Source organism: Saimiri boliviensis, chromosome 15 (genome assembly GCF_048565385.1).
Source record: "Saimiri boliviensis isolate mSaiBol1 chromosome 15, mSaiBol1.pri, whole genome shotgun sequence".
NCBI classification, from domain to species: domain Eukaryota; kingdom Metazoa; phylum Chordata; class Mammalia; order Primates; family Cebidae; genus Saimiri; species Saimiri boliviensis.
This window is the reverse complement of record NC_133463.1, coordinates 27,016,705-27,039,999: the sequence shown is the minus strand read 5'-3', so window position 1 is coordinate 27,039,999 and position 23,295 is coordinate 27,016,705. Positions and strand designations below refer to the sequence as shown.

The 23,295-nt window shown below is 41.6% G+C and overlaps 1 protein-coding gene and 1 pseudogene across 1 annotated transcript; both read right to left on the bottom strand.

Annotated features, from left to right (window-relative positions):
• Positions 1–244: 244 nt before the first annotated feature.
• On the bottom strand, positions 245–18,308 carry COX6C (cytochrome c oxidase subunit 6C). Its single transcript, XM_039464492.2, has 4 exons — positions 18,202–18,308; positions 16,509–16,654; positions 10,087–10,215; positions 245–368 (listed from the first exon to the last, which is right to left on the bottom strand). The coding sequence occupies exons 2-3, from the start codon at positions 16,620–16,622 to the stop codon at positions 10,102–10,104; spliced, it is 228 nt and encodes a 75-aa protein (XP_039320426.1). The 5' UTR covers positions 16,623–16,654; positions 18,202–18,308; the 3' UTR covers positions 245–368; positions 10,087–10,101.
• Positions 18,309–19,987: 1,679 nt separating this feature from the next.
• Positions 19,988–22,992, bottom strand: LOC101051485 (septin-9 pseudogene; annotated as a pseudogene).
• Between the last annotated feature and the right edge of the window lie 303 nt (positions 22,993–23,295).

Genomic DNA, 23,295 nt, shown 5'->3' with positions numbered 1-23,295 from the left:
TTAGAACCCACATTAGTCTTATAGGTTCATAAAGAACACTTTAATCCATGGCTCAGGACCAAGTAACTGCACCTAGGAGTATCTCAACGAAACGGGCAAACTATTGCAGTTAAAGAGGTGCTAGAACAATGAAGTTTTAAAGAACACAGAAATCAAGTTAGCTTTATCAATAGTTAAATCCCAAACCATTCTGATGCTATTAAAGTGCCCTGCATTATCATTAAGAACTAAGAAAGACTTACTGTCCAAAGTATTTGTTAATTGTTTATTTATCAAGAGAAACTATTTCTTAGCCCACATATTCATGTGTCATAGTTCAGGAGCCCGAGTCATCGACAAACTTCTAGGTAATTCAACCTGAAGAAATTCTGTGAAGAGAAACACAAAGGCTAAGTTAATGATAAACATTCTCTCAATATCCACCATCTTTGAGGATCAACTGAGGTCAATTCCTACTAGTAGATGTCATACCTTGATCACTCACCCTCAGTCACAGAGCACAGTTCAGGCCACCTGGACTCCAAGTTCACTCTCCTTTAAGCTCCTTCTAAGCTCCCTAACCACTCTGAATAGCATTTTTTCCATTTTGGGCATACCACATCTTACTCTGATTTCTCGCTTTCATTTAACAAATTCTGCTTTTTTCCTTCTCAATTCTACCCCCACCCCCATTCCCTCTTATAGCCACATACTGTTTCTGTTCCAAGCAGTATTTATGTTCCTATCTCCAAATCAGCTCTCATAGGTTTTTAAACAATCTTATAAATAATAATGGTAAATATCTAACAAATTTAAATTAGCCTATTAACATCTTCTGATTATAAAAATGCATGCTCACTGTAAATTCTGAAAATTTCAAAGTTAAAGCAGATATGTTACGACTATCAACAACCATTAATATTTTCTTGATCTTTTTTCCTTAATATACATGGTACCCAACTTATGATGGTTTGACTTACAATTTTTTGACTCTATAATGGGTTTTTCGGGGTCTTAAATGCATTTTTGACATGATACTCTCAACATATAAGGTTTATTGGGCTGTAACCCCATGTATAATGCAACTGAAATATTTAGGAACAGCCTGACAAAATAGCAGATTCACATTCTCCAAGTCACAGCACACTCATTTACAGGCCATAAACCCAGACTGAAGTGGCAAATAGAAACTTTACATTCTTCTTCTTTGTTGGGCTTGAATGAAATTAAATCTACATGTAAGATTCCAGAGTAGGAAGTCTCATCAGGTAATTCATACATGCTATCAAGTCAATTTAGTAGATGACTTTTCATCAGCACACCAGTCAGTCCTTTTCTAGATACAGAACTTTAATTCACACTGTCCATGAGGCATGAAGATCTTGTAGATAGAACAGACCAAACCAGGATCTATGGAAAGCCAGCTAGTCACTCGTTAACCTTCTATATTGTTAACAAACTATCCTGTCATAAATACTTTTAAAAAGTGACTTCTCAAAGTGTAACATGCATAATGCCAATCTAGCAATTAACAGCATAAGCTGTAAAAATGATTTTGAACATACAAAGTAATATCATGTCAGCAAGATAACAGACTTGTGAAGTCTCAGGCCCTCAAACCCCACAAGATAATGAACACATAGACCAAAAATTAAAAACTGTTTAGCTTTATGAGAACTCTAGAAGCCAGTTGAACAGCAATCAAAGGAACCACCTATCCAAGAAAAAGCCACACTCAAAGTAGCAGGAAATTTCACGGCATTTTTGCTCACTCTTGCCACACTCCCTCCACAGTGCAATGCAGTCGGAAGAAAACTACCCTGGCTCTTCCCTCAGGACATAAAGAATGGAACTGGCCTGCAATGTTCTGGCTTGTGTGGAGGTGCCAAGGGACTGCTTTCTGTCTTGCCTGAATCAAGAGTGTTAATGGGAATAATGGCATAGTTTGGACATGAGGTTGGGAACAGCTGAAAGCAATCATGAATACCATGGAATGAATGAGCTACAGGGGAACACAGACCTTCAGAAACCTGTGTGCAAGCAATCACAGGCAGAAGAATAAAACAGAACAGCTAAGGCTATAACAGGAGGCTGGAGTCAAACTCAGGAAAATTAAGAAAAACTGAAAGGCAGCTGTGTATAGGAGGAAACTAGTACTAACGCATATGCACAGGCCCAGGGAAGACAAATACATCCCTAGAAAAAGTCTGAGAGGACACCAAGCCTTTAAGGTGGGCTAATCAGTGAAGGCCTTTCCACGCATGGAGCCAGTCTGCAAGGGGACAGGTGGCTGGTTTTACGAATGCCTGAATTTCACAAAAGACCACAAGGCACATAAAGAAATAGGGAAACACAGATGACTAAAAGAAACTAATCTCCACAAATCAACTCTAGAGAAACAGAGGTGGCCAGGCGCGCTGGCTCACGCCTGTAATCCCATCACTTTGGGAGGCCAAAGTGGGCAGATCAGGAGGTCAATACATCAAGAGCATCCTGGTAAACATGGTGAGATCCCACCTCTACTAAACAAATAAAAAAATCATCTGGGTGTGGTGGCACATGCCTGTAGTCCCAGCAGGAGAATCGCTTGAAACCAGGGAGCCAGAGATTGTAGTGAGCCAAAATTGCCGTACTACACTCCAGTCTGGCAACAGAGCAAGATTCAGTCTCAAAAAAAAAAAAAAAAAAAAAAGAACAGAGGCTACTGATTTACTCTATAAAAACTTAAGAACAACTGCCTGAAATATCCTCAATGAGCTAAAGGAGAATGTTGACAACTAAGCAAAATTAGGTAATTATATGAACAAGTGAGAATATCAACAAAGAAAATTATTTCTAAATCCAAACATTCTGGAGCTGAAAAACAGAGTAACTGAATGGGGAGAGGGGAAGTAGGAATCACTAGAGGGATTTAACAGCAGACTCAAACAGGCAGAGGAAAGAACCAGGAAACTTGAAGACAGAGCATTTGAAGTTAATCAAGTCTGAAGAGCAGGCCAGGCATGGCAGCTCATGCCTGTAATCCCAAAACTACACAACATGATGAGACCCCCATCTCTATAAAACTAAATTAAAATTTTAAAAGCCTGAAGAGAAAAAAAGAGAAGGGACTAGCTTTATGGGAGTCCCAGAAGAGAAAAAGGGCAGAGAGCTTAAAAAAAGAAACACTTGGCTGGGCACGGTGGTTCACGCCTGTAATCCCAGCACTTTGGGAGGTGAAGGCAGGCGTTATCACCATGGGAGATTTAGACCATCCTGGCCAACATGGTGAAACTCCGTCTCTACTAAAAATAAAAATAAAAAAATAACTGGGCATGGTGGCCCACACCTGTAGTCCCAGCTACTCGGGAGGCTGAGGCAGGAGAATTGCTTGAACCTAGGAGGTTGAAGACTGCAGTGAGCCAACATCGTGCCACTGCACTACAGCCTGGGCAACAGTGCAAGACTCCATCTAAAAAAAAAACAAAACAAAAAACAAAAAAACACTTGTCATATGTTCTGCTAAACTGTCCTTCAAAAACAAAGAAGTTCTCAGATTAAAAAAAAGTCAAAGGAGTTTTACCATTAGATTTGCCCTACAGAAATACTAAAAGGAATTTTTCAAGTTGAAACAAAAGGACACTAGTAACTCAAAGCCATGTGAAAATATAAAGTTCTCTGGCAAAGAATATTGAAGCTTGTATTAAAATTTGGTTTGTGCCAGGTACAGTGGCTCATGTCTGTAATCCCAGCACTTCAGGAGGCCCAGACAAGCAAAACACTTGAGGTCACGTGTTCAAGACCAGCCTGGCCAACGTGGTGAAATCCCATCTGTACTAAAAATACAAAAATTAGCTGGGCATAGTGGGGAATATCTGTAATTCAAGCTACTCGGGAGGCTGAGGCAGAAAAATTACTTTAACTCAGGAGGCCAAAGTTGCAGTGAGCCAAGACTGCACCACTGCATTCCAACTTGAGTGACAGAGTGAGGCTCTGTCTCCAAAAAAAAAAAAAAAAAAAAAAAAAAAAAAAAAAAAAATTAGTTTGTAAATTCTCTTTTAATTTTTTTAATAGGATTTAAAAGACAAAAGCATAAGAAATAACTATAGGTCCATGTTAATGGATTCATAATATATAAAGACATAATGTGTGATATCAGTAACACAGGAAGAAGGTAGTGTTGTAAAGGAGTTTTTATATGCAACTGAAGTTTTTATCAGTTTAAAATAAATTGTTTTAACTTTAGCATATTTCATGTAATCCCCATGGTAACCACGAAGAAAATACTGAATATACACAAAAGGAAATAAGAAGGAAACTGAAACATACCACTATAAAATTTTTTTTAAAAGTGAGGAAAGAAATGAAGGACAAGGAAGCTATAACATACAGAAAACAAAATGGCAATACTGTGTCTTTATCAGTAATTACCTTAAATGTAAATGGGTAAAACTCCCCAACCAAAAGACGATGACAGAATGGATTAAAAACCTGGATCCAATTATATGCTGTTTACAAGAGACTCAGTGTAGATCTAAGGACACACAAGTTCAAAGAGTGGAAAGAGATGTCCCACACATATAGCAACCGAAAGAGAACAGAGTTAGCTACACTAAATCAGACAAAATAGATCAAGTCTACAATGTTACAAGAGACAAAAGAACAACATTCCATAATGATAAAAAGATTAATTCACCAATAAGATCTAGCAATTATAAATACATATGCACCAAACATGAGAGCTCTAAATATATAAAGCAAACACTGACACAATTGAAGAGAGAAGCAGACAGCACTACAGTAACGGTAGAAGACTTCAATAGTCCACTTTCAGTAACAGATCAAACAATTAGATAGAAGGACTAATAAGAAAACATAGGACTATACATCAAATGGACTTAACACTCCATCTAACAGAATACACATTGTTCCCTAGTGCACATGGAACATTCTCCAAGACAAACTGTATGTTAGGTCACAAAGTAAGTCTTAACAAATTTTAAAAGACTGGAAATCATACAAAGTCTCTTTTCTGATTACAATGGCATGAAACCAGAAATCAAAAGCCAAAGGAAAAGAGGAAAATCCACAAATATGTTTAAGTTAAACTGACTCTAAACACCAATGGATTAAAAAATAAATCCCAAGGCAATTTTAAAAGAAAGATTCTATCAACCTAACTTTACTTAAGAACTTAAACCCAAATGTAGCTGAAGGATGACTTAATATTGGAGATAAACAAAATAAGACTATAGAAAATAGGAAAAAAAATAAATAAATAAAAGCCAACAGTTCTTTGAAAAGATCAAATCAACAGACCTTTAGTCAGACCAATAGAAAAAGAACCATCAAATAACTAACAGAGCAAACATTACAGCTGATTTTACAGATCTAAAAAGGACTGAGAATGCTATGAACAATTATGTGTAAACAAACTGGATGACCTAGATGTAACAGATACATTCCTAGAAATACACAACTCAAAAAAAAATTGGGGGGTAGGGGGTGGACAGGGTGTTCCTCTGTTGCCCAGGCTGGAGCCCAGTGGTACAATCACTGCTCACTGCAGCCTTGACCTCCCAGGCTCAGATGATCCTCCCAGCTCAGTCACTCAAGTAGCCACCACATCCATGTTATTTTTTGTATTTTTTTTATTTTTTATTTTTTTGTAGAGATGGGGTTTCACCATGCTGCCCAGGCTGGTCTCAAACTCCTGGGCTCAAGCAATTCACCTGCTTCAGCCTCCCAAAGTGCTGGTATTACATGCATGATGACCTATACACCCAGTCTTGAAATACAACCTAACAAAGACTGGATCAGGAAAAAAAAAAAAAACAGGTAATCTGAAGGTCTTTAACTAGTAGAAATTTTTAATCAGTAGTCAAACACTTCCCAACAAAGAGTCTAAGACCACATGGTGAATCCTACAAAACTTCTTTGAGACAGGGTCTCATATTCTGTTATCCAGGATGGAGTACAGTGGTGTGATCATAGCTTACTGCAGCCTCAAACTCCTGTGCTCAAGTGTTTGGGAGGCCTGTGTCAGCCTCCCAAGTAGCTGAGACTACAGGCATGAACTACCACACCCAGCATAATATATTTATTCATTTATGTATTTTTTTGGTAGAGATAGGGTCTAACTTCTGGCAAGAGAGCCTCCTTTCTCAGTTTCCCAAAGTGCTGGGATTACAGGCATGAGCCACTATGCCCAGCCCTCCATCAAACCAGCACCAATCCTTCTCAAGCTTTTCCCAAAAAACAATGAGGAAAAGGGAACAGTTCCACATTCATTCTATAAGGCCAGCATTATCCGGATACCAAAGACAGATAAACACACAAGAAACCTATGGGCCAAATCTTTGAACACAGACGCAAAAATCCTCAACAAAACACAAGCAAACCAGATTTGACAGCACATTAGAAGAATCATATACCATGATTAAGTGGGATTTATCCCTAGGATGCAAGGACAGTTCAACATATGCAGATCAATAGATGTGATACACCACACTGACAGAATGAAGGATTAAAAAACACATGATCATCTCAAAAAATGTAGAAAAAGTATCTGACAAAATTCAACATCCTTTCATGATCAAAACTATCAACATAAGGAATGTACTTCAACCAAGTAAAAGCCAAAAAGGACAAGCTAATATACTGAACAAGGAAAATGTGAAAGCTTTTCCTCTAAGATCTAAAACCAGAAGGATGCCCACTCTTGCCACTTCTACTCAGTGTAGTACTGGAAATCCCAGCCAGAGCAATGAGACAAGAAGAAATAAGCAGCATCCAAAAAGGGAAGTAAAACTATGTTTACAGACCCCATAATCTTACCTGCAGCAAATCCTAAAGAGTTCTCACACAAAAAATTGTCATAATAAACGAATTCTGCTAAGTTGGAGGATACAAAATTAGCTCTTCCTATACAGTAACAATGAATGATCACACAGGAAATTAAGAAATACTATTCATAAGGGCATCAAAAATAATACTTAGGAATGCATTTAACCAGGAATATGAAAGACTTCAACAGTGACTTAGATGAAATAAATTTCTATACACTGCTAAAATTAGCAAATCTCAAACATGCAATCCCCATGGTAACCACAAAGAAAATACAGAAAAGAAAATAAGAAGGTAACTGAAACATGTCACTATAAAATGAAAGAAATGTGTGTCCTTAGATACACTGCTTTGATTATAGTAGTCTTTTATCCAAGGTGATATGCTTCAAGACCCCTCCAGTGCATTCCTGAAACCATGGATGGTACTAAATCCTATACATATGTTTTTTTCACATATACACATAACTATGATAAAGCTTAATTCATAAATTAGGCAGAGTAGGAGATTAGCAACACTAGAAGAAATTAAAGATGCAAAATACTGCTAAAAGAAATTAAAGATACAAAGAGGAAAGACATCCTGCGATCATGGATTGGAATATTTAGTATTGTTAAGATGTCCATACTACCAAAAGCAATCTACAGATTTAACGCAATCCCTATCAAAATCCCAATGGTGTTTTTTGCAGAAATAGAAAAATCCACCCTAAAATTCACAGACTCTTAAGGGACCCCAAATAGTTAAAATACTCTTGGGGTAGAGGGTAAGGGGGTACAGAACAAAGCTGGAGGATGCATACTTCCTGATTTCAAAGCTTACTATAAAGCTACAGTGTAGCAGCCATCCCTTATTTGTGGTTTAACCTTCTACTATTTCAGTTACTCAGTCAACTGTGGTTCAAAAACAGGTAAGTAAAGTACAGCAAGATATTGAGAGACCACATTCACCTTTTATTACTATACACTATAATTGTTCTATTTTGTTATTGCTAATCTCTTACTATGCCTAATTTATGAGTTAAACATCAAAGGTATGTGTATATGTAGGAATATATATATATATATATATATATATATATATGGTTTGGTACTATCTGGTTTCAAGAATCCACTGGAGGGATCTTGACACATAACATCTTGGATAAAAGGTGACTACTGTAATCAAAACAGTGTGGTACTGACATGAAGACAGATATATAGATTACTGAAATAGCCCAGAAATAAACCCTCACATTTAGAGTCATGATTTCACCAAGGTGCCAAGACCATTCCATGGAAGAGGACAATCTTTTAACAAATGATTTTGGGAAAACTGGATGCCCCATGTAAAAGAATACCATTGGATTTTATATCCTTGACAAAAATTCAAGTGAATCAATGATATAAACGTAAGAGCTAAAACTATACAAGTCTTAGAAGAACATAAGAAATACGTGACACTGGATTTGGCAATGACATTGAATGACACTAAAAGCACATAGAACAAAAGTAAAAGTAAATTCAACATCAAAATTTCTGTGCATCAAGGGACACAAAAGTGAAAAGGCAAACTATGAAATGGAAGAAAATATTTACAAATCATGTATCTGATAATGGGTTAATATCCAGGATATATACAGAACTGCAACAACCAATAAACAAAAAACCAAATTCAAAAATGAACAGAACTGAATAAACATTTCTCCCAAGGTAACATAAATGGCCAATAAGCACACGAAAAAGATGCTCAACATCACAAATAACCAGGGAAATGCAAACCAAAACCACAATGAGATACCACCTCATACCTATTGGGATGGTTACTATCAAAAATATCAAAATTATGCCAGGCACAGTGGCTCACACCTGTAATTCCAACACTTTGGGAGGCCAAGGTAGGCGGATCACCTGAGCCCAGGAATTCAAGACCAGACTGGGTAATACGGTGAAACCCTGTCTCTACTAAAAATACAGAAGTTAGCCAGGTGTGGTGGCACATGCCTATAGTCCCAGCTACTTGGGAGACTGAAGCAGGAAGATCCCTTGAGCCTGGTGGACTGAGGCTGCAATGAGCCATGATAGCACTACATCACTCCAGCCTGGGTGACTGAAGGACACCCTGTTTAAAAAAAAAAAGTCTCTAAAAGAACTACTGGGTTAAAAGAAACTTTAAAAAAAATTATCAAGTGTTGGGGAGGATGGAAAGAAACAGGAACCTTGGTGAGCGGTTGTCGGGAGTGTAAAACAGTGCAGCCACTATGGAAAATGGTACGGCAGTTTCTTAAGAAATTAAAAATCATATGATCCAGCAATTCCACTTCTGAATATACCCCAAAAGAATTGAAAGCAAAGCCTTCAAGGAGTATTTGTAGACCTAGTTCACAGCATCACTCACAACAATCAGAAAGTGGAAGCAATCCAAGCTTTGATGGATGAATGGGTAACAAAATGTGACACACCTAAAATAGATCATTCAGCTTTAAAAAGAAAGGAAATTCGGACACATGCTGTAACATGGATGAACCTTGAGGACATTATGCTAAATGAAATAAGCCAGTCACAAGAAAACAAATACTGTATGACTATTTATGAGATAATCTGGAGTAGCCAAACTCTTATAAAGTAACAGCAGCTGCCAGGGTCTGAGTGGAGGTGAGAATGGGTTGCTTAATGTATACAAAGTTTCAATTCTGTAAGATGACAGGTTCTGGAGACTGGTTGCACAGTGTGAATCCACTTAACACTATGAAACTGCACAATTAAAAATGGTTAAGATGGTAAATTTTATATTACATCTGCTCCTTAACTATCAGCTTACATTCTGATAAAGCCATCATAATTTTAAAATATCTTAAGTTGAAAATGCATTTACTACACCTAACCTACATCAGAGCTTAGCCTTCCCTATCTTAAATGTTCTCAGAACACTTATGTTAGCCCACAGTTGGAGAAAATCATCTAACACAAAGCCTAGCTTGTAATAAAACACTGAGTATCTCACACAACACTACAGAGTACAGTATCAGTTGTTTACCCTTGTGAACATGTGTCTGACTGGGTTTGGGAGCTGTGGTCATTGCTATTGCCCCACATCACAAAAGTACTGTGCCACTTACTGCTCATGCAGACAAAGATCAAAATTCAAAGTATGGTTTCTACCAAATGAGTATCACTTCCACACCATCATAAAGTCAAAAAATCTTAAGCCCAAACATTGTAAGTCAGGGACAGTCATCTGTATGTGCATTTTACCACAATCAGAACTTTTTATTTTTATAGCAACTTCAAATAACCACATTACCTTTCTATTCCAAGATCACTTTATACTACGAAAGACACCAGCCTTCTTCATCTCCTCAAAATCTTTCTCGGGACTGTAATTTTTGTAGAAATCCGCATATGCCTTCTTTCTTGGTTCAGCCACACCAAACTAAAAGGCAAACCATCCATTAGAGGTTATTTTGCAGATTATTAGAAATTAGATTCCAGATTATAATATCTAAAGACAAGGTAGAGCACATATTTTTGTTCATCCTTTAATTTAAGCCCTACCTTTCCTAAGGGGTGGAGGTGGTGACAGGTAAAAAATTAAGAGAAAGTTATCTCATGGAAACTACACAGGAAGGGGAGCCCCACCTTGCCTAGAGACAGATTCTATCTTTTCTTGGGTGAGTTCTGTATGTATGTTTGGCAGGAAATGAATGCAGCCTAGCAGGAGCTGAAGGAAATAACCCAAAAGCTGAAAGGTATTAGAGATAAGCCTTCCCTCCAACAAAACCTAAATTCCCTACAGGTGAGACATGCTAAAATATCAGTTAAATTTAAGACAATATGAATTTCAAAAAAGCTTGAGATTAATTTGGTAATGATCTGCCTCTGAAAGGCAGAGTAAACTTTCTATCCGCCAAGAACAGTTCAGGGTGATTTACACTTCATCAACATACAAGCCCTAAGAGTAGGCACTGACCCAATTTACAAGTGAGAGAACAACCTGAGGATGACAACTGATCACTGAAAGTAAGAAATTGCTAAATTTGCAAAGAAAAGAATGAGGAATAAGGTGTCTATTTTCTTTTGTTTGAGGTTTCTGTATACAAAGGGCAGGGGGGTTCGACAGAGAAAGAACAAAGGATTGAAGACAACAATGCAGAGTTTAAGTGTCTTAGCAAGAAGCATCAGGAGCAGATGGCTCAAGCAGCATTCAAAACTATGTCTGTCATATAGAAAAGGTTTTATTTTCCACAAGACACTGCTTTGTGGATTTCAACATGCCACTGCACTATAGCCTGGGTGACACAGCAAGACTCCATCTGGGGTTGGCAGGGCTGAAGTGCAAGTGCTCTGGGCCATCATTCCATGCACAGTTAATTTGATGTGTCAACTGGATTGTGCTACAGAGCTATCGAAACATTATTCCTAGGTGTGTATGTGAGGGTGTTTCTTAAAGAAAAGGCAAAGGAGGGGCAGTCTCTTTCTTGAACTGTAATATCCATCTTCTTTTGCCCTCTGATATCGCTAGGACCTAACACCAGCAGCACCACCTGCCTCTCAGCTCTCTCCCCACCTTTGGAGTTGTAACATCCGCTCCCCTGATTTTCAGGCCTTCAGACTTGGACTGAATTACACCACTAGTTTCCTGGTTCTCCAGCTTATAGATGGCAAACGGAATTTCTTGAACTCCATAAATGCATGAACCAATTTCCATTCATATCTCAGAGAGGGAGAGAGATGAATGGAAATTGGTAGATTTCCATTGGTAGCTATCTAGATCTAGGTATCTCTATCCTATTCGCTGTTTCTCTGGAAAACTAATACACTCCTGTGAGCATTTTTTATTAGAACTGCTTTTTATTAGAAAGCAACTGTGAGCATTTCATTAGCAAAAAATATATATATCATTTTAAACTAATAGGCTAAAAGCCAGGTGTGGTGGCTTACACCTGTAATACCAGCACTTTGCAAGGCTGAAGCAAGCAGATCACCTGAGCCGATCACCTGAGCCCAAGAGTTCAGGACCACCCTGGCAACAGAGAGACTCGTCTTTAAAAAATTAATAATTAAAAATACGTTCAGTCAGTGAACCCAAAAAAAGAAAGCAAAGTAATTTTATAACCTCATCTAAATTATATTGTTACACTTTTAATGATTTTAAAGTCTGAAAAATCTGAACTTCAGTAAAAATATATATGAATTAACAATTTAGGTCTTCCAGATTATGAGTAACTTGAAAGCCATAAAATAATCTACACCTGAAGATTAAGAGCAAGCCTAATTCATAACAGTAATTGGTAAACCTAGGGAAAAATTCCACATTTGGAGTAAATGCTTTTCACTTGCCTCTTAAAAATCTAACTCACATTCAAGAGTTTAGGCTAACAGCAGACTAACTTGACCAAAAAGGATTTACTGAATGCTGCATCATGTGAAAAATACAAACGTTGATTGAAACTATAAAAATTGGCCAAAACCAGGAATGGAAATAAAGAAAAGCCAAGTCCTCAAAAGCATTTAATAACCTGGGTAGGGGAAATGAAGGAGGTGATATCTACTAAAAGAACAAAGGTGATTCCTTCCTGTCTTATTCTTTAATAACAATCTGGGTTCCTCAATGGTTTGGGAACCTTGGTTTCAATCAAACACTAATAGCTAACTATATACAAACACGGACTCACATGCCAAGTATTTTTTATTTTTCATCACAACAGACTGAGAGACCATGTGTCTGTCATGGTACCAGCTCTTAACAGAAAATAAAGACCCTGAAGCAAGTATTACTTAAAATATAATGTACCCAATGCCACACAACAGTCTGGTACAAACTGCCTGAGAACCCAGGAGAGCACAACTAACACAGCCCGTGGAACAGACTACGCATCACTCCACAGAAAAAAAGCATTTGTGTGAGCCTTAAAAGAAAAGCAGGAATTTGCCAGACAGTGAGATTAAAGATAGTCCTGGCATGTACGTAAGTACAGCTAGTGCTCGACTTAACGACCACGGTTGGGACCACAGAACGGTCGTAACACGATTTGGTCGTAAGTTGAGTCGGCTATATGTACAGTTGAAATGGTGCACGAGGAGATGGCAGTGCTTCCGGAAGCTGGTCCGCACTGTCGTACGCCCAGCTGGGCAACGTTTGCGCTGCCAGATGCGGAGCAGTCGTGGCTAGCGATTGTGGTCGTAAAGTCGAATGGTCGTAAGCTGCATAGGTCATAAGTCGATCAATACCTGTATGTGCGATATCCAAATTGGGTAACAGCAAATAGTTCTGAAGGTCTGTAGAGGTGGGTATGTTAGAAGTGATGGAAAGGCAGAGGGGTAAATCAGAAAGGGTCTTAGAATCAAGAATATTAGCACTGGCCTTGTAAGTGTGTTGTTCACATCACCCACAACCCATTACAGTAGTAGGTCATGAAACCAATTTAGAAGGTTACAGCCTGCACTTTAAAAAAAACAGAATAAAAAGTATTAAGAGACCACATGTAAGTGTTGCAAATGGTTTCAGTTTATATGTACACTTACAATCCACAGGTAAATCCATGCACCCATTAAATCACACTGCAAAAAATGTATTGCTTAATGTACATCAAAAGTTTAAAAGCCCCTACACACTAGACACTGGGGAGCCCAATGACATACAGCTCTATTAGGGGGTTACCAGTTAAAAGTGGTGAGAATCCACACAAGACGTTGCAAAGGCCTGAACTTTGGTGACAATTATGACTGCATAAAGAAATGAGTTCCCTATCACATTTCTCTATACTTAGCCTTACTTCCTTTAGTCATCCATCTGAGAGACAGAAGACAGCCAAGAGTCCCGGCAAAACCCCATCTTCAAGCCTAGAACAGCTTGAAGGCTGAAAGGACGGACTGTGCTTCCAGATCCCAGGACCCGGAGGGAGAACTGCACATCTGCCCACCCTTTCACGGAGGATTCTTTTCCCATAATGGCCACAGGCACACTGGAAGAATGGGGTGGAGGTAGGGGAAGTTGCTTCTTGTGCAGAGGGGAGGAGCCTAGTCTCTTGGGCTCCTGTGTGGTGGCCTGGTATTCAGTCTGAGGTAAGGGCCTGTTAGCAAGACCCTCTCTCACTTTGCTGAGTCTTTTTTCTTTTTTCCTTTCACCCAATAAATTCAGCCCTCCTCATCCTTCAATGTGTCCATGTGCCTAATTTCTCCTGGTCGTGACACAAGAACCCAGATTTAGCTAAACTAAAGAGAAAGAATTCTGTATCACATCCATCTCTTCTACAAACAAATATGTCCACTATATATGTCAGGCAGCAGGAATCTCAAAGACTAAAAGATTTTCCATGCTTGTCTCTTCAAAGAGTCCCAAAGCACAGGTCCACCTAGTGCTTTCACTCAGTGTTCCATCTCCTCTTTGCTCTCCCAGTTCTCCCTTTTTTTTTTTTTTTTTGAGACAAAGTCTGGCTCTGTCACCCAGCCTGGAGTGCAGTGGCACGATCTTGGCTCACTGCAACCTCCACTCCCCAATCTATTATTTTTATTTTGAGACAGCGTCTCACTCTGTCACCCAGGCAGATGGAGTGCAATGGTGAGAACTTGGCTCACTGCAACCTCCCCCTCCTGGGTTCAAGCAATTCTCCTGCCTCAGAGCCTCCCGAGTAGCCAGAATTACAGGCATCCGCCACCAGGTCCAGCTAATTTTTTTCTATTTTTTAGTAGAGACGGGGTTTCACCATGTTGGCCAGGCTGGTCTCAAACTCCTCCTGACCTCAGGTGATCCGCCTGCCTCAGCCTCCCGAAGTGCTGAGATCACAGGCGTGAGCCACCACACCTGGCCTTGCCTCCCAATCTTGGCTGAATGACACCTCTGCCACCCAGGCTCAAGCCAACCTTCCACCTCAGCCTCCCAAGTACCTAGGGCATGTATTTTTGTATTTTTAGAAGAAATGCCCCCAGCTACGTTTTGTATTTTAGTAGAGATGGTTTTACTATATTGCCCAGGCTGGTTTTGAACTCGCAAACTCAAGCAATCTGCCCACCTTGGCCTCCCAATGCACCAGGATTACAGGCATGAGCCACCAGATCCAGCCTCTCTCCTCAACTTGCAAGGCTCAAATTCCACTTCCTCTATCATAGAGTATGACCCACAGTAACTGTGACCCACAACATCCCCCAAAACCATTCTTTCAGTTATGTTCTATCTTGCAACATCTTCTTTTTCACCTCCCCAACTTAACTGTAAGTTCTTTAAAAACACAGATTTAGTCAGACACCTTTTGTGTCTTCCAAAGCACTTGGAACTCTACATTATCTAAAACTGTACTGAATTTTATACACTGCCTCTTACTCAACAGGTCTTTTTAAGAACTTATTTATGTGTCAGGCCCCCAACAATAGGGTACCATAGTAAACAAAAGACATGGTATCTGTCTTAATGAGGCTCATAGCCCAGTATACACTAAACGAAGATTAAGTACAGTAAGTTATAAAAGCAAAGCTCTAAATTCTTTCATGGGATAGTATGACAACAGTGATAGACATATATATCTCATCAAAAACATTTTTATGGAAAAAGTTGCAAATATGCAGGCTTTGATAAAAAATAAAGGGCGTAACAAAATCCACATTAGGCAGTGTTAAAATGCCATTCTGTGACAATTATTCAAGGTGTCAAATAGAACCATAATTGGCCCTCTATATCTGCAAGTTCCACACTCATGGATTCAGTCAATCAAGGACTGAAAATATTTGGCGGAGGAGGGGGGGAATACAACAAAAAATACAAAATTTAAAATACAGTATAAACTACTGACATAGCATTTGCATTGCACTGGGCATTTTAAGTACTCTAGAGATGATTTAAAGCATCCTTAGGGCTCCTGAACCAATCCCCCATGGATAGAGGGGCAGCTATGTTGCCTTCCCAGACCCTCTGCATACTAGCTTCTGTAATGGGTTGAATTGTGTTCTATCAAAATTCACGTGTTTAAATCCTAACTCTCAGGAACTCAGAATCTAAATGTTTTTCGAAATAAGGGCTTTCAAGAGATAATTAAGTTAAAATGAGGCCTTTAGGGTGGGCCCTAATCCAGTATGACTGATGTTATTTTAAGAAATTCAGCAAGCCAAGTGCAGTGGCTCACTCCTATAATCCCAGCTCTTTAGGTTGCCAAGGCAGGTGCATCCCTTGAGCCCAGGGGTTCAGGACTGGCCAGGACAATGTGGCTGTCTCCGAAACCTCATCTCTATATAAATATACATATATATATATAAATTAGCCAGTTTTGATGTTGTGTACCTGTAGTCCCAGCTACCGGGTGACAGAGTAAGACCCTGTCTCAAAGGAAAGAAGGAAGAAAAAGGAAAGAAGGAAGGAAAGGAAAAGGAAAAGAAAAAGGAAAGAAGTTCAGCCACAGGCATATGCCCACAGAGGACACTGAAGACAGAGAAGAGAACCATCTACAAGCCAACTGAGGCCTCAGAAGACATCAGCCCTGCCAACAGATTTCTAGCCTCTAGAACTGCAAGCAAATTTAAGACACCCAGTCCATGGTTCCTTGTTATGGCATTCCTAGCAAACTAACAGCTTCATTTAAAGATTGAGTCCAAGCTATAGCTCCTGTCACACTGAGGTGAGTGCAGACAGGGTTAGAAGGAAACATATTACAAGGGGAGTTTCTTTTAAAGATTTTTCGACCAAAAACATGTACTTTATGATCTTAGACACAAAGTTAAAAAAACAAACATACATACCTTATAGAGAGCTGCAACCCCCAGGGATATCAGGAATGCTCCAACCATATGAATTCGCAGACGCCTGGCCAGAAGACCACGCATCTGAGGTTTTGCCAAAACTTCAGAAGCCATAGTTAATTACTGTCCTTGATACGTACGCCAACCTTAAGAGATTCAGAAAACATGATTAAGTACAGAGTTTATTTAAGCCACAAACTTGACAATGGCCACCTGGAAGCACTGATTGGAGTTGCCCTGAATATACACTGATTAGCAGCAGTCTCGAATAAAAATGGTTTTCTTTTTTAGGCAGAAACAGGGTGTATGTTTCCCAGGCTGGTCTTAAACTCCTGGCCTCAAGTAATCATATTAACTTGTCCTCCCAAAGCGCTGGGATTCCAGCCTACAAGCGGGTTAAGAAAAAATTAGAGGCAATTCCTAAATTGTTTGCCATGAATTTACAGTAAAATCACATAAGCTACTGACTACACGTTGTCCTTTGTGTCACAAATTCAGGAATAAGATTTGGGTTGAGACATGGGTGAGGGGCGTGACTGAAGTCCAACTCAGGTCTCTGGGCCTGCATACCTCCTGTCACTACTCTGAGCTTTTTCTCCTTTCTCGGGTAAAATCAAAGAAAACCTCAGAAGAGAATAAGACATCAAAGAAACTCATGCATAGTGCATTTTACTACCCAGAGAGACACAGAACGACAGTGGACAGATTCCTCCCACAAAGCCTACGCTGTCTCTTGGCTTAGCGTGCTTCATCTCCTACTTACTACCGTAAATAGACTCAACTAACTGTGGCACACTAACAACGGGCAAGCAAAGGCAACAAAAATCCATCCCAACAACAGGAAAACATAAGCAGTAGTTCCGTATTAATTACCCATTTACGGAACATTTACTCTTCTAAAAATTTTCCGTCCATTCCTTAAACCTTCGAGACAACCCTGTCAGATCAGCAGACAAGTGTTTTCCACGGTCACTGGGTATACCATTAAAACTTGGCCGGGAACGCAGCAATTGCCTTGAGGGCCCAAATTCCCTAACTGCTCCTTTGCCCAGCCTCATCTGGGGGCCTCAAGACCCCCGCGCGTGGCCGTCCCTGAACGCATTCAGCTGACGAGGCTCAGGGTAGGATGGGAAGCCGTGGGGCGAGGGAAGTTGCAGAAGCCCATCCTTTTCCTCCTGTGACAGGCACGGTGACCCTCCTCCAGCTTCCCAGCTCTAACTTAAAATACTACCACACAGCGAGCGACGCTGCCAGCTGCTTTGCCTACATGGACCCTTGCGCCACACGACCAGCTACAGAAAAAACCACCCTTCCCACCCCAACCCCCCCCCTTTTTTTTTTTACGAGAGAAACACCTGGGCCAGATAAGTCAAATGACCTCGCCAAGGTCACACTGGTTGGGAAAAAGCGCAGCGGGTACCGGCCCCGGGCCAGCTCACTCGAAACCCACTGGGTCCTCGAGGTTCCCGCAGCCCACCCGACTTCTGTAGGGCCGTCGCAGCCCACCCGGTGCCCGTGGTCCGCCCGCCGCCCTTCAGCGGAAGCGTGAAGGAGTAGATGCGGCAGAGAGGCCCAAAGCTTCACCACGTCCAAGACACAAGAGTCACGACTAAACTCCGAGGCAGAGAGAAAGCAGCAGGCAGCCGCTGCGACAAGGCGAAGAGGGAGGAACGCAAAAGCGACCCGCACTCACCTCAACACCAACGTCCTTCCAGACTGATGGAAAAATGGACGGCTCTCCACCGCGCGCAGGCGCAGAAAAAGTGCGCAGCGAGAACCCGGCGACGGTAGCCAAAGAAGTTCAAAAGACCTCTAGCGCGCTCACCGCAGGTGGCCGCCGAAGTTCATTTTCGTGGTCCGTTTCTTCCTTGTGTGACCTTGCAAAACGGGCTCGACCTCTTTATTTATCGACCTCTTTATCTTCTTAATAAATTGAAGACATTAACCGTACTCATACACAGAGCCCCAAACCATGTGCAGAAACCGACATTTTAATATAACCTTTGGCGAACAACCGTTTGGCTTGACGTCTGGGAGCTCAGAGCCCAGAAGATGAGACAGACAAACAGATTAATACCGATCCAATGCGATGGGCACTACCGCGGAGACGTGACCCAGCTCCTGCAGAAGCAATTCTCTACCTGGCAAAGCTGAGGATGTTTTGATAGAGGGCGGGTATCTGTGTGGGATTCTTAACAAGCGTTTTGAAGGAAGGCAACCGGAAGTTCGTGGAAAGTGGTGTAAAAGGGCGAGGCTCTTGTGCCTTAATGATGCTAGGCTGTTTTTATTGAAATAACCTGAATTTGAAAAGCATTAAGTCAACCCATCAAGCCCTGTGGAAGGTATCTGGGACACAACAGATGCATGATATTGACTCAATATATAGAGTACCTACTACGTGCCAGGTTCTGCTAAACAAGAAGACAGATCTCCAGGGAGGCTCATTCTTGTCAGAGGGTTTTTGTCCTGAACTTGTTAATAAACACTTCTGGTTTCACACTGGAAAGTGAAACCTTTCAGCCGCACAGAAAGGTGCTAATTGAGACTCAGAAGTAGGTTTGGACTTTAACAACAGTTTTTCAGATCTCTTATCAAGGATCTACCCAGGTGAAAATCTTTGCATGGAATTTGTCCGCAGAGTAATTTTTTTCTACTCTCTTTCCATCCCCACCCCGACCATTGGCCCAAAGAAGAAGTGGTGAACTTCAGGGTTCACAGGGATTAGTGTATGTGAAACCATCAGGGAAAATTTCAGACAAGACATTAAAAGAAGGAAGCAGAGCTGAGTTTCAGTCTCAGGCACAGAGCCTGCCCTGAGTGAAATACTGAGTGGTTGTTCTGTGCTTCCCTAGCTGTCCAGTGAACCCATGGTGAATGACTGAGGGTGACATATGAATAAAATCTACATGTGAATACACTCTACATACAGATTCTGTTCTAGAGCTGAACAGACCTGGATTTGAGACCCAGCTCATCAACTTCTCACTGGCAAATTTCTTAGACTTTTGGGGGTAGGTTTGCATAAACTGCCTACCACAGCACACCGGGAAATGTCCTTGCTCCTCCATCACTATCCTGCTCTGAACGTGCTTTTTAGATGAGCTGACCTCTCGCTGGTGCTGCAGCCTTTCATGTTGTGAAAAGTATATACAACACCTGGAAAGGCAAATTACAATGCCAAGAGCTAAAGGGAATGAAATGGAGCCGGAAGCAAATTAGGTAGTTGTTGAGAACTGTTAAGTTGTTTAGAAATGTTAAGTTTATGAATACTGAGAAATGCTGAGTATATGATAGAATATATTGTTTGCTAGGAAGAATGATGGCAAGGAAAACCTAGCCGAGCCCCCCCCCACCACCAAGAAATGATGTATGATATTTACATATTGTCCTGCCACTTTGGAATGCCCCAAGTACTTGGGGCATTCCAAAGTGGCAGGACAATATGTAAATATCATACACCAGTTAAAACAGTTCTTTAAGATATCTGACCCTGCCCCCGTGGCTACCTCCTGGATAATATTTTAGTTTGTGTGTGATCAGTGGTAAGTGGGTACCAGCTGCCTATTTGGCATATTTTGTTATGAGTAAATACTGAACATCTGTTTGTTGATAATAATGACCTGTTCAGAGAGAATAAATGCGTGGGTCAGAGTCTGCTCGAGGCCTTTAGCCCAGAATGCTGTCAGGCTCTGAGGCACTCAGCTTGGAAGGCTGCTGGGCCCTGGGATAGTCCCATTTTGTTGTTCTATCTGGGCGTCTGCCTCTCAATTCCTTCAGCACCACCTGCATAGGGGTGGGGGGTGGTCTCTATGGCCGAGCTGGTCTCGGTAGGCAGTAGTGAAAAACTTTTTTTTTTTCTTTTGTTTGTGATGGAGTCTCGCTCTGTTGCCCAGGCTGAGTGCAATGGCACGATCTCAGCTCACTGCAACCTCCGCCTCCGGGGTTCAAGCGATTCTCCTGCCTCATCCTCCCAAGTCGCTGGGATTACAGGCATGCACCACACCTGGCTAATTTTTGTATTTTTAGTAGAAACAGGGTTTCACTATGTTGGCCAAGATGGATGGTCTCGATTTCTTGACCTCGTGATCTGCCCGCCTCAGCCTCCCAGAGTGCTGGGATTACAAACATGAGCCACTGTGCCGGGCCAAGAGTAGACAAACTTTAAATCCTTTCAACCATAGTATATAGTATAAATGGAAAGGGCCATAAATAATTTTATAGATTAAGAAAATGTGAGGGTTAGAAGTTAAAAAGCAACAACAAAAACAACCTCTACCTGAGGTAAAATAGTAGCAGCTGCAGTATCTGACAAACCTCAGAGGTAGATCTGACTCTTTTACATATAATTTATTTCCACTTTCAAATGTAATAAGTAAGAGTGTTGGAGTTAGAGCCTCGAGTTAAGAAATGACAGGCTGGGCATGGTGGCTTACACCTGTAATCCCAACACTTTGGAAGGCCAAGGTGGAAGGATAGCTTGAAGTCAGGAGTTCAAGGCCAGCCTGGGCAATATAGTGAGACCCTGTCCCTACCAAAAAAATTTTTTTTTAAATTAGCCTGGTGTGGCGGCTCACACCCCTGGGGGAGATGGAGAAGACTTGGGGGCAGGGTCCCGGGGGCGGGCAGGGTGGCGTCTACATCTCCGGGGCTTCTGGCTTCTTCTCCTCCATGCCATTGGCCATGGTGCTGCTGCCCTCGTTGAGGCGCTTCACACGGTAGGCTTTGAAGTGGATGCTGCTAGTGATGTCCCTGATGTTCTGCATGTGCATCCTGATGAGAAGAAGGTCCCACAGGTAGGCAAACTCACAGTGTGTGGTGTTTTCAACTTCGATGGTGCCCCACTTGGTCTTCCTCCCGAGGATCCTCCTGCCGTTGACCTGGTACTCATGGTCACTGCCCACCACAGCAAATGGAATCATCTCCCAGAACTTCTCATTCACCAGCCGGTCCTCCGAGTCCTCATCAAACTCCTTCTGGGGGTACTCGTCGATGCCGTTGGACAGCAGGTCTGCGGTGATCCGCTGTTTGAAGTGGACCCGCTCCTCCAGGGTGAGTGTGTCAGCCTTGGTGATGACCGGGATGATGTTGACCACCTTGCTCAGGCGTTTCATAAACTCGATGTCCAGGGGCCTGAGGGAGTGGCCAGTGGCAGGGATGAAGTAGAGGCAGCAGTGGACGCGGGTGTCCAGGATGTGCTCCTTGCAGTTGATGTTGACCTCCTCCTGCAGGTACTTCTCATACTGGTTGTTGTTGAACTTCATGATGGGCTGCCAGCAGTTCTCGCTGTTGTGTCAATCACCGTCAGCTTCATCCGGACACCCTTCTCCTCAATATCGTGTGTGATGGATTTGACCTCGATGGTCTTGAGGATGTGCTCCTCCGAGGTGGGCTGCACCAACTTCTGGCTGATTTTGGATTTGAAGAGGGTGTTGATTAAGGTGGATTTACCCAAGCCACTCTGCCCAATGACCATGATGTTGAACTCGAAGCCCTGCCTCATGGCCTTCTGGCGCATCTGCTCCAGGATGGAGTCAATCCCCATGTAGCCAAAGTCCACCGGGGCCTTCTCAGGAGGCTGAAGTGGGAGGATCACTTAAGCCCAGGAATTCAAGACTGCAGCGAGTAAGCTACACTATACTCCAGCTTAGGCAACAGAGCAAGACCCTGTCTCTAAAAGAGAGAGAGGAGGGAAAAATTTTTTCTCTTTGCTAGTATTCATTATTACCAAGAAAATCTAGGATTTCAGTGATGCAGCCCAATAATGTAACTCAAGTTAGAGTTTCTACTCTGCCTTTCCACTGAATAAATAAGAAATCACCGGCCAGATTCAACAGGGAAACTTATCTGACCCTGTAAGTGGACAGGAAAAAGGAGGCATATTCTTCCCTCTGAATTATATTCTAAGAATCCAGCTGACTGACGATATGGACCATCACAAGGCTTGAGTCTGGGGTACTTTATTTGACCTGATCATATCCAACATGTAAATACGGATCCAAGCGAAGTCATAGGGCTGATAAAATGATACTGTGATTTCTTCTGCGATGTTATTGACTAAGCAAATGCTGTGAGTGATGATCTGCAAATGATCCCCTGCTCCTAGATGACATTCAACATAGTTCCGGGTAAGTTGAGGTTTGCTGACTCCACATGCTTCCAAAAAGGCCGGCCTCTACCAGAGATCCTCCACTGATGCTGTTTGGCCTGGAGCTTGGAAGGCTCAGGTTTAAGAAGGCGCCTGGAGGAGTGTTCCAAGCTCATCAGCGGCAGCAGTATCCCATATATAGAGTTCACTGCAGCTTATGGCAAACTACAGGGACAGTTCAGAGGAAACCTGACCCTTTTCTCAAAGATGGTCCCGTACCTCACCTTAATTAGGAGAGACTTGGTAAAAGTTCCAAATAACTTCTTGTTATTTTTTCTTTCTTTCTTTTTTTTTTTTATTTTGTGAGACAGAGCCTCACTCTGTCAGCCAGGCTGGAGTGTAATGGCATGATCTCGGCTCACTGCAGCCTCTAACTCCCAGGTTCAAGCGATTCTCCTGCTGCAGCCTCCCAAGTAGCTGAGATTACAGGTATGTGCCACCATGCCCAGCTAATTTTTGTATTTTTGGCAGAAATGGGGTTTCGCCACGTTGGCCAAGCTGGTCTCAAATTCTTGACCTCCGGTGACCCACCTGCCTCAGCCTCCCAAAGTGCTGGGATTACAGACACAAGCCACCACACCTGGCCTCAAATAACTTCTTAAATCAGTTGTGTGATAAATAGTATTTGCATGTAAAATCTCA

Coding starts and splice junctions, on each gene's coding strand:
- COX6C (XM_039464492.2), bottom strand. CDS start 16,622: ATGGCTTCTGAAGTTTTGGCAAAACCTCAGATGCGTGGTCTTCTGGCC. Junction 10,216..16,508: donor GGGTTGCAGCTCTCTATAAG/GTATGTATGTTT, acceptor TTTGCCTTTTAG/TTTGGTGTGGCTGAACCAAG.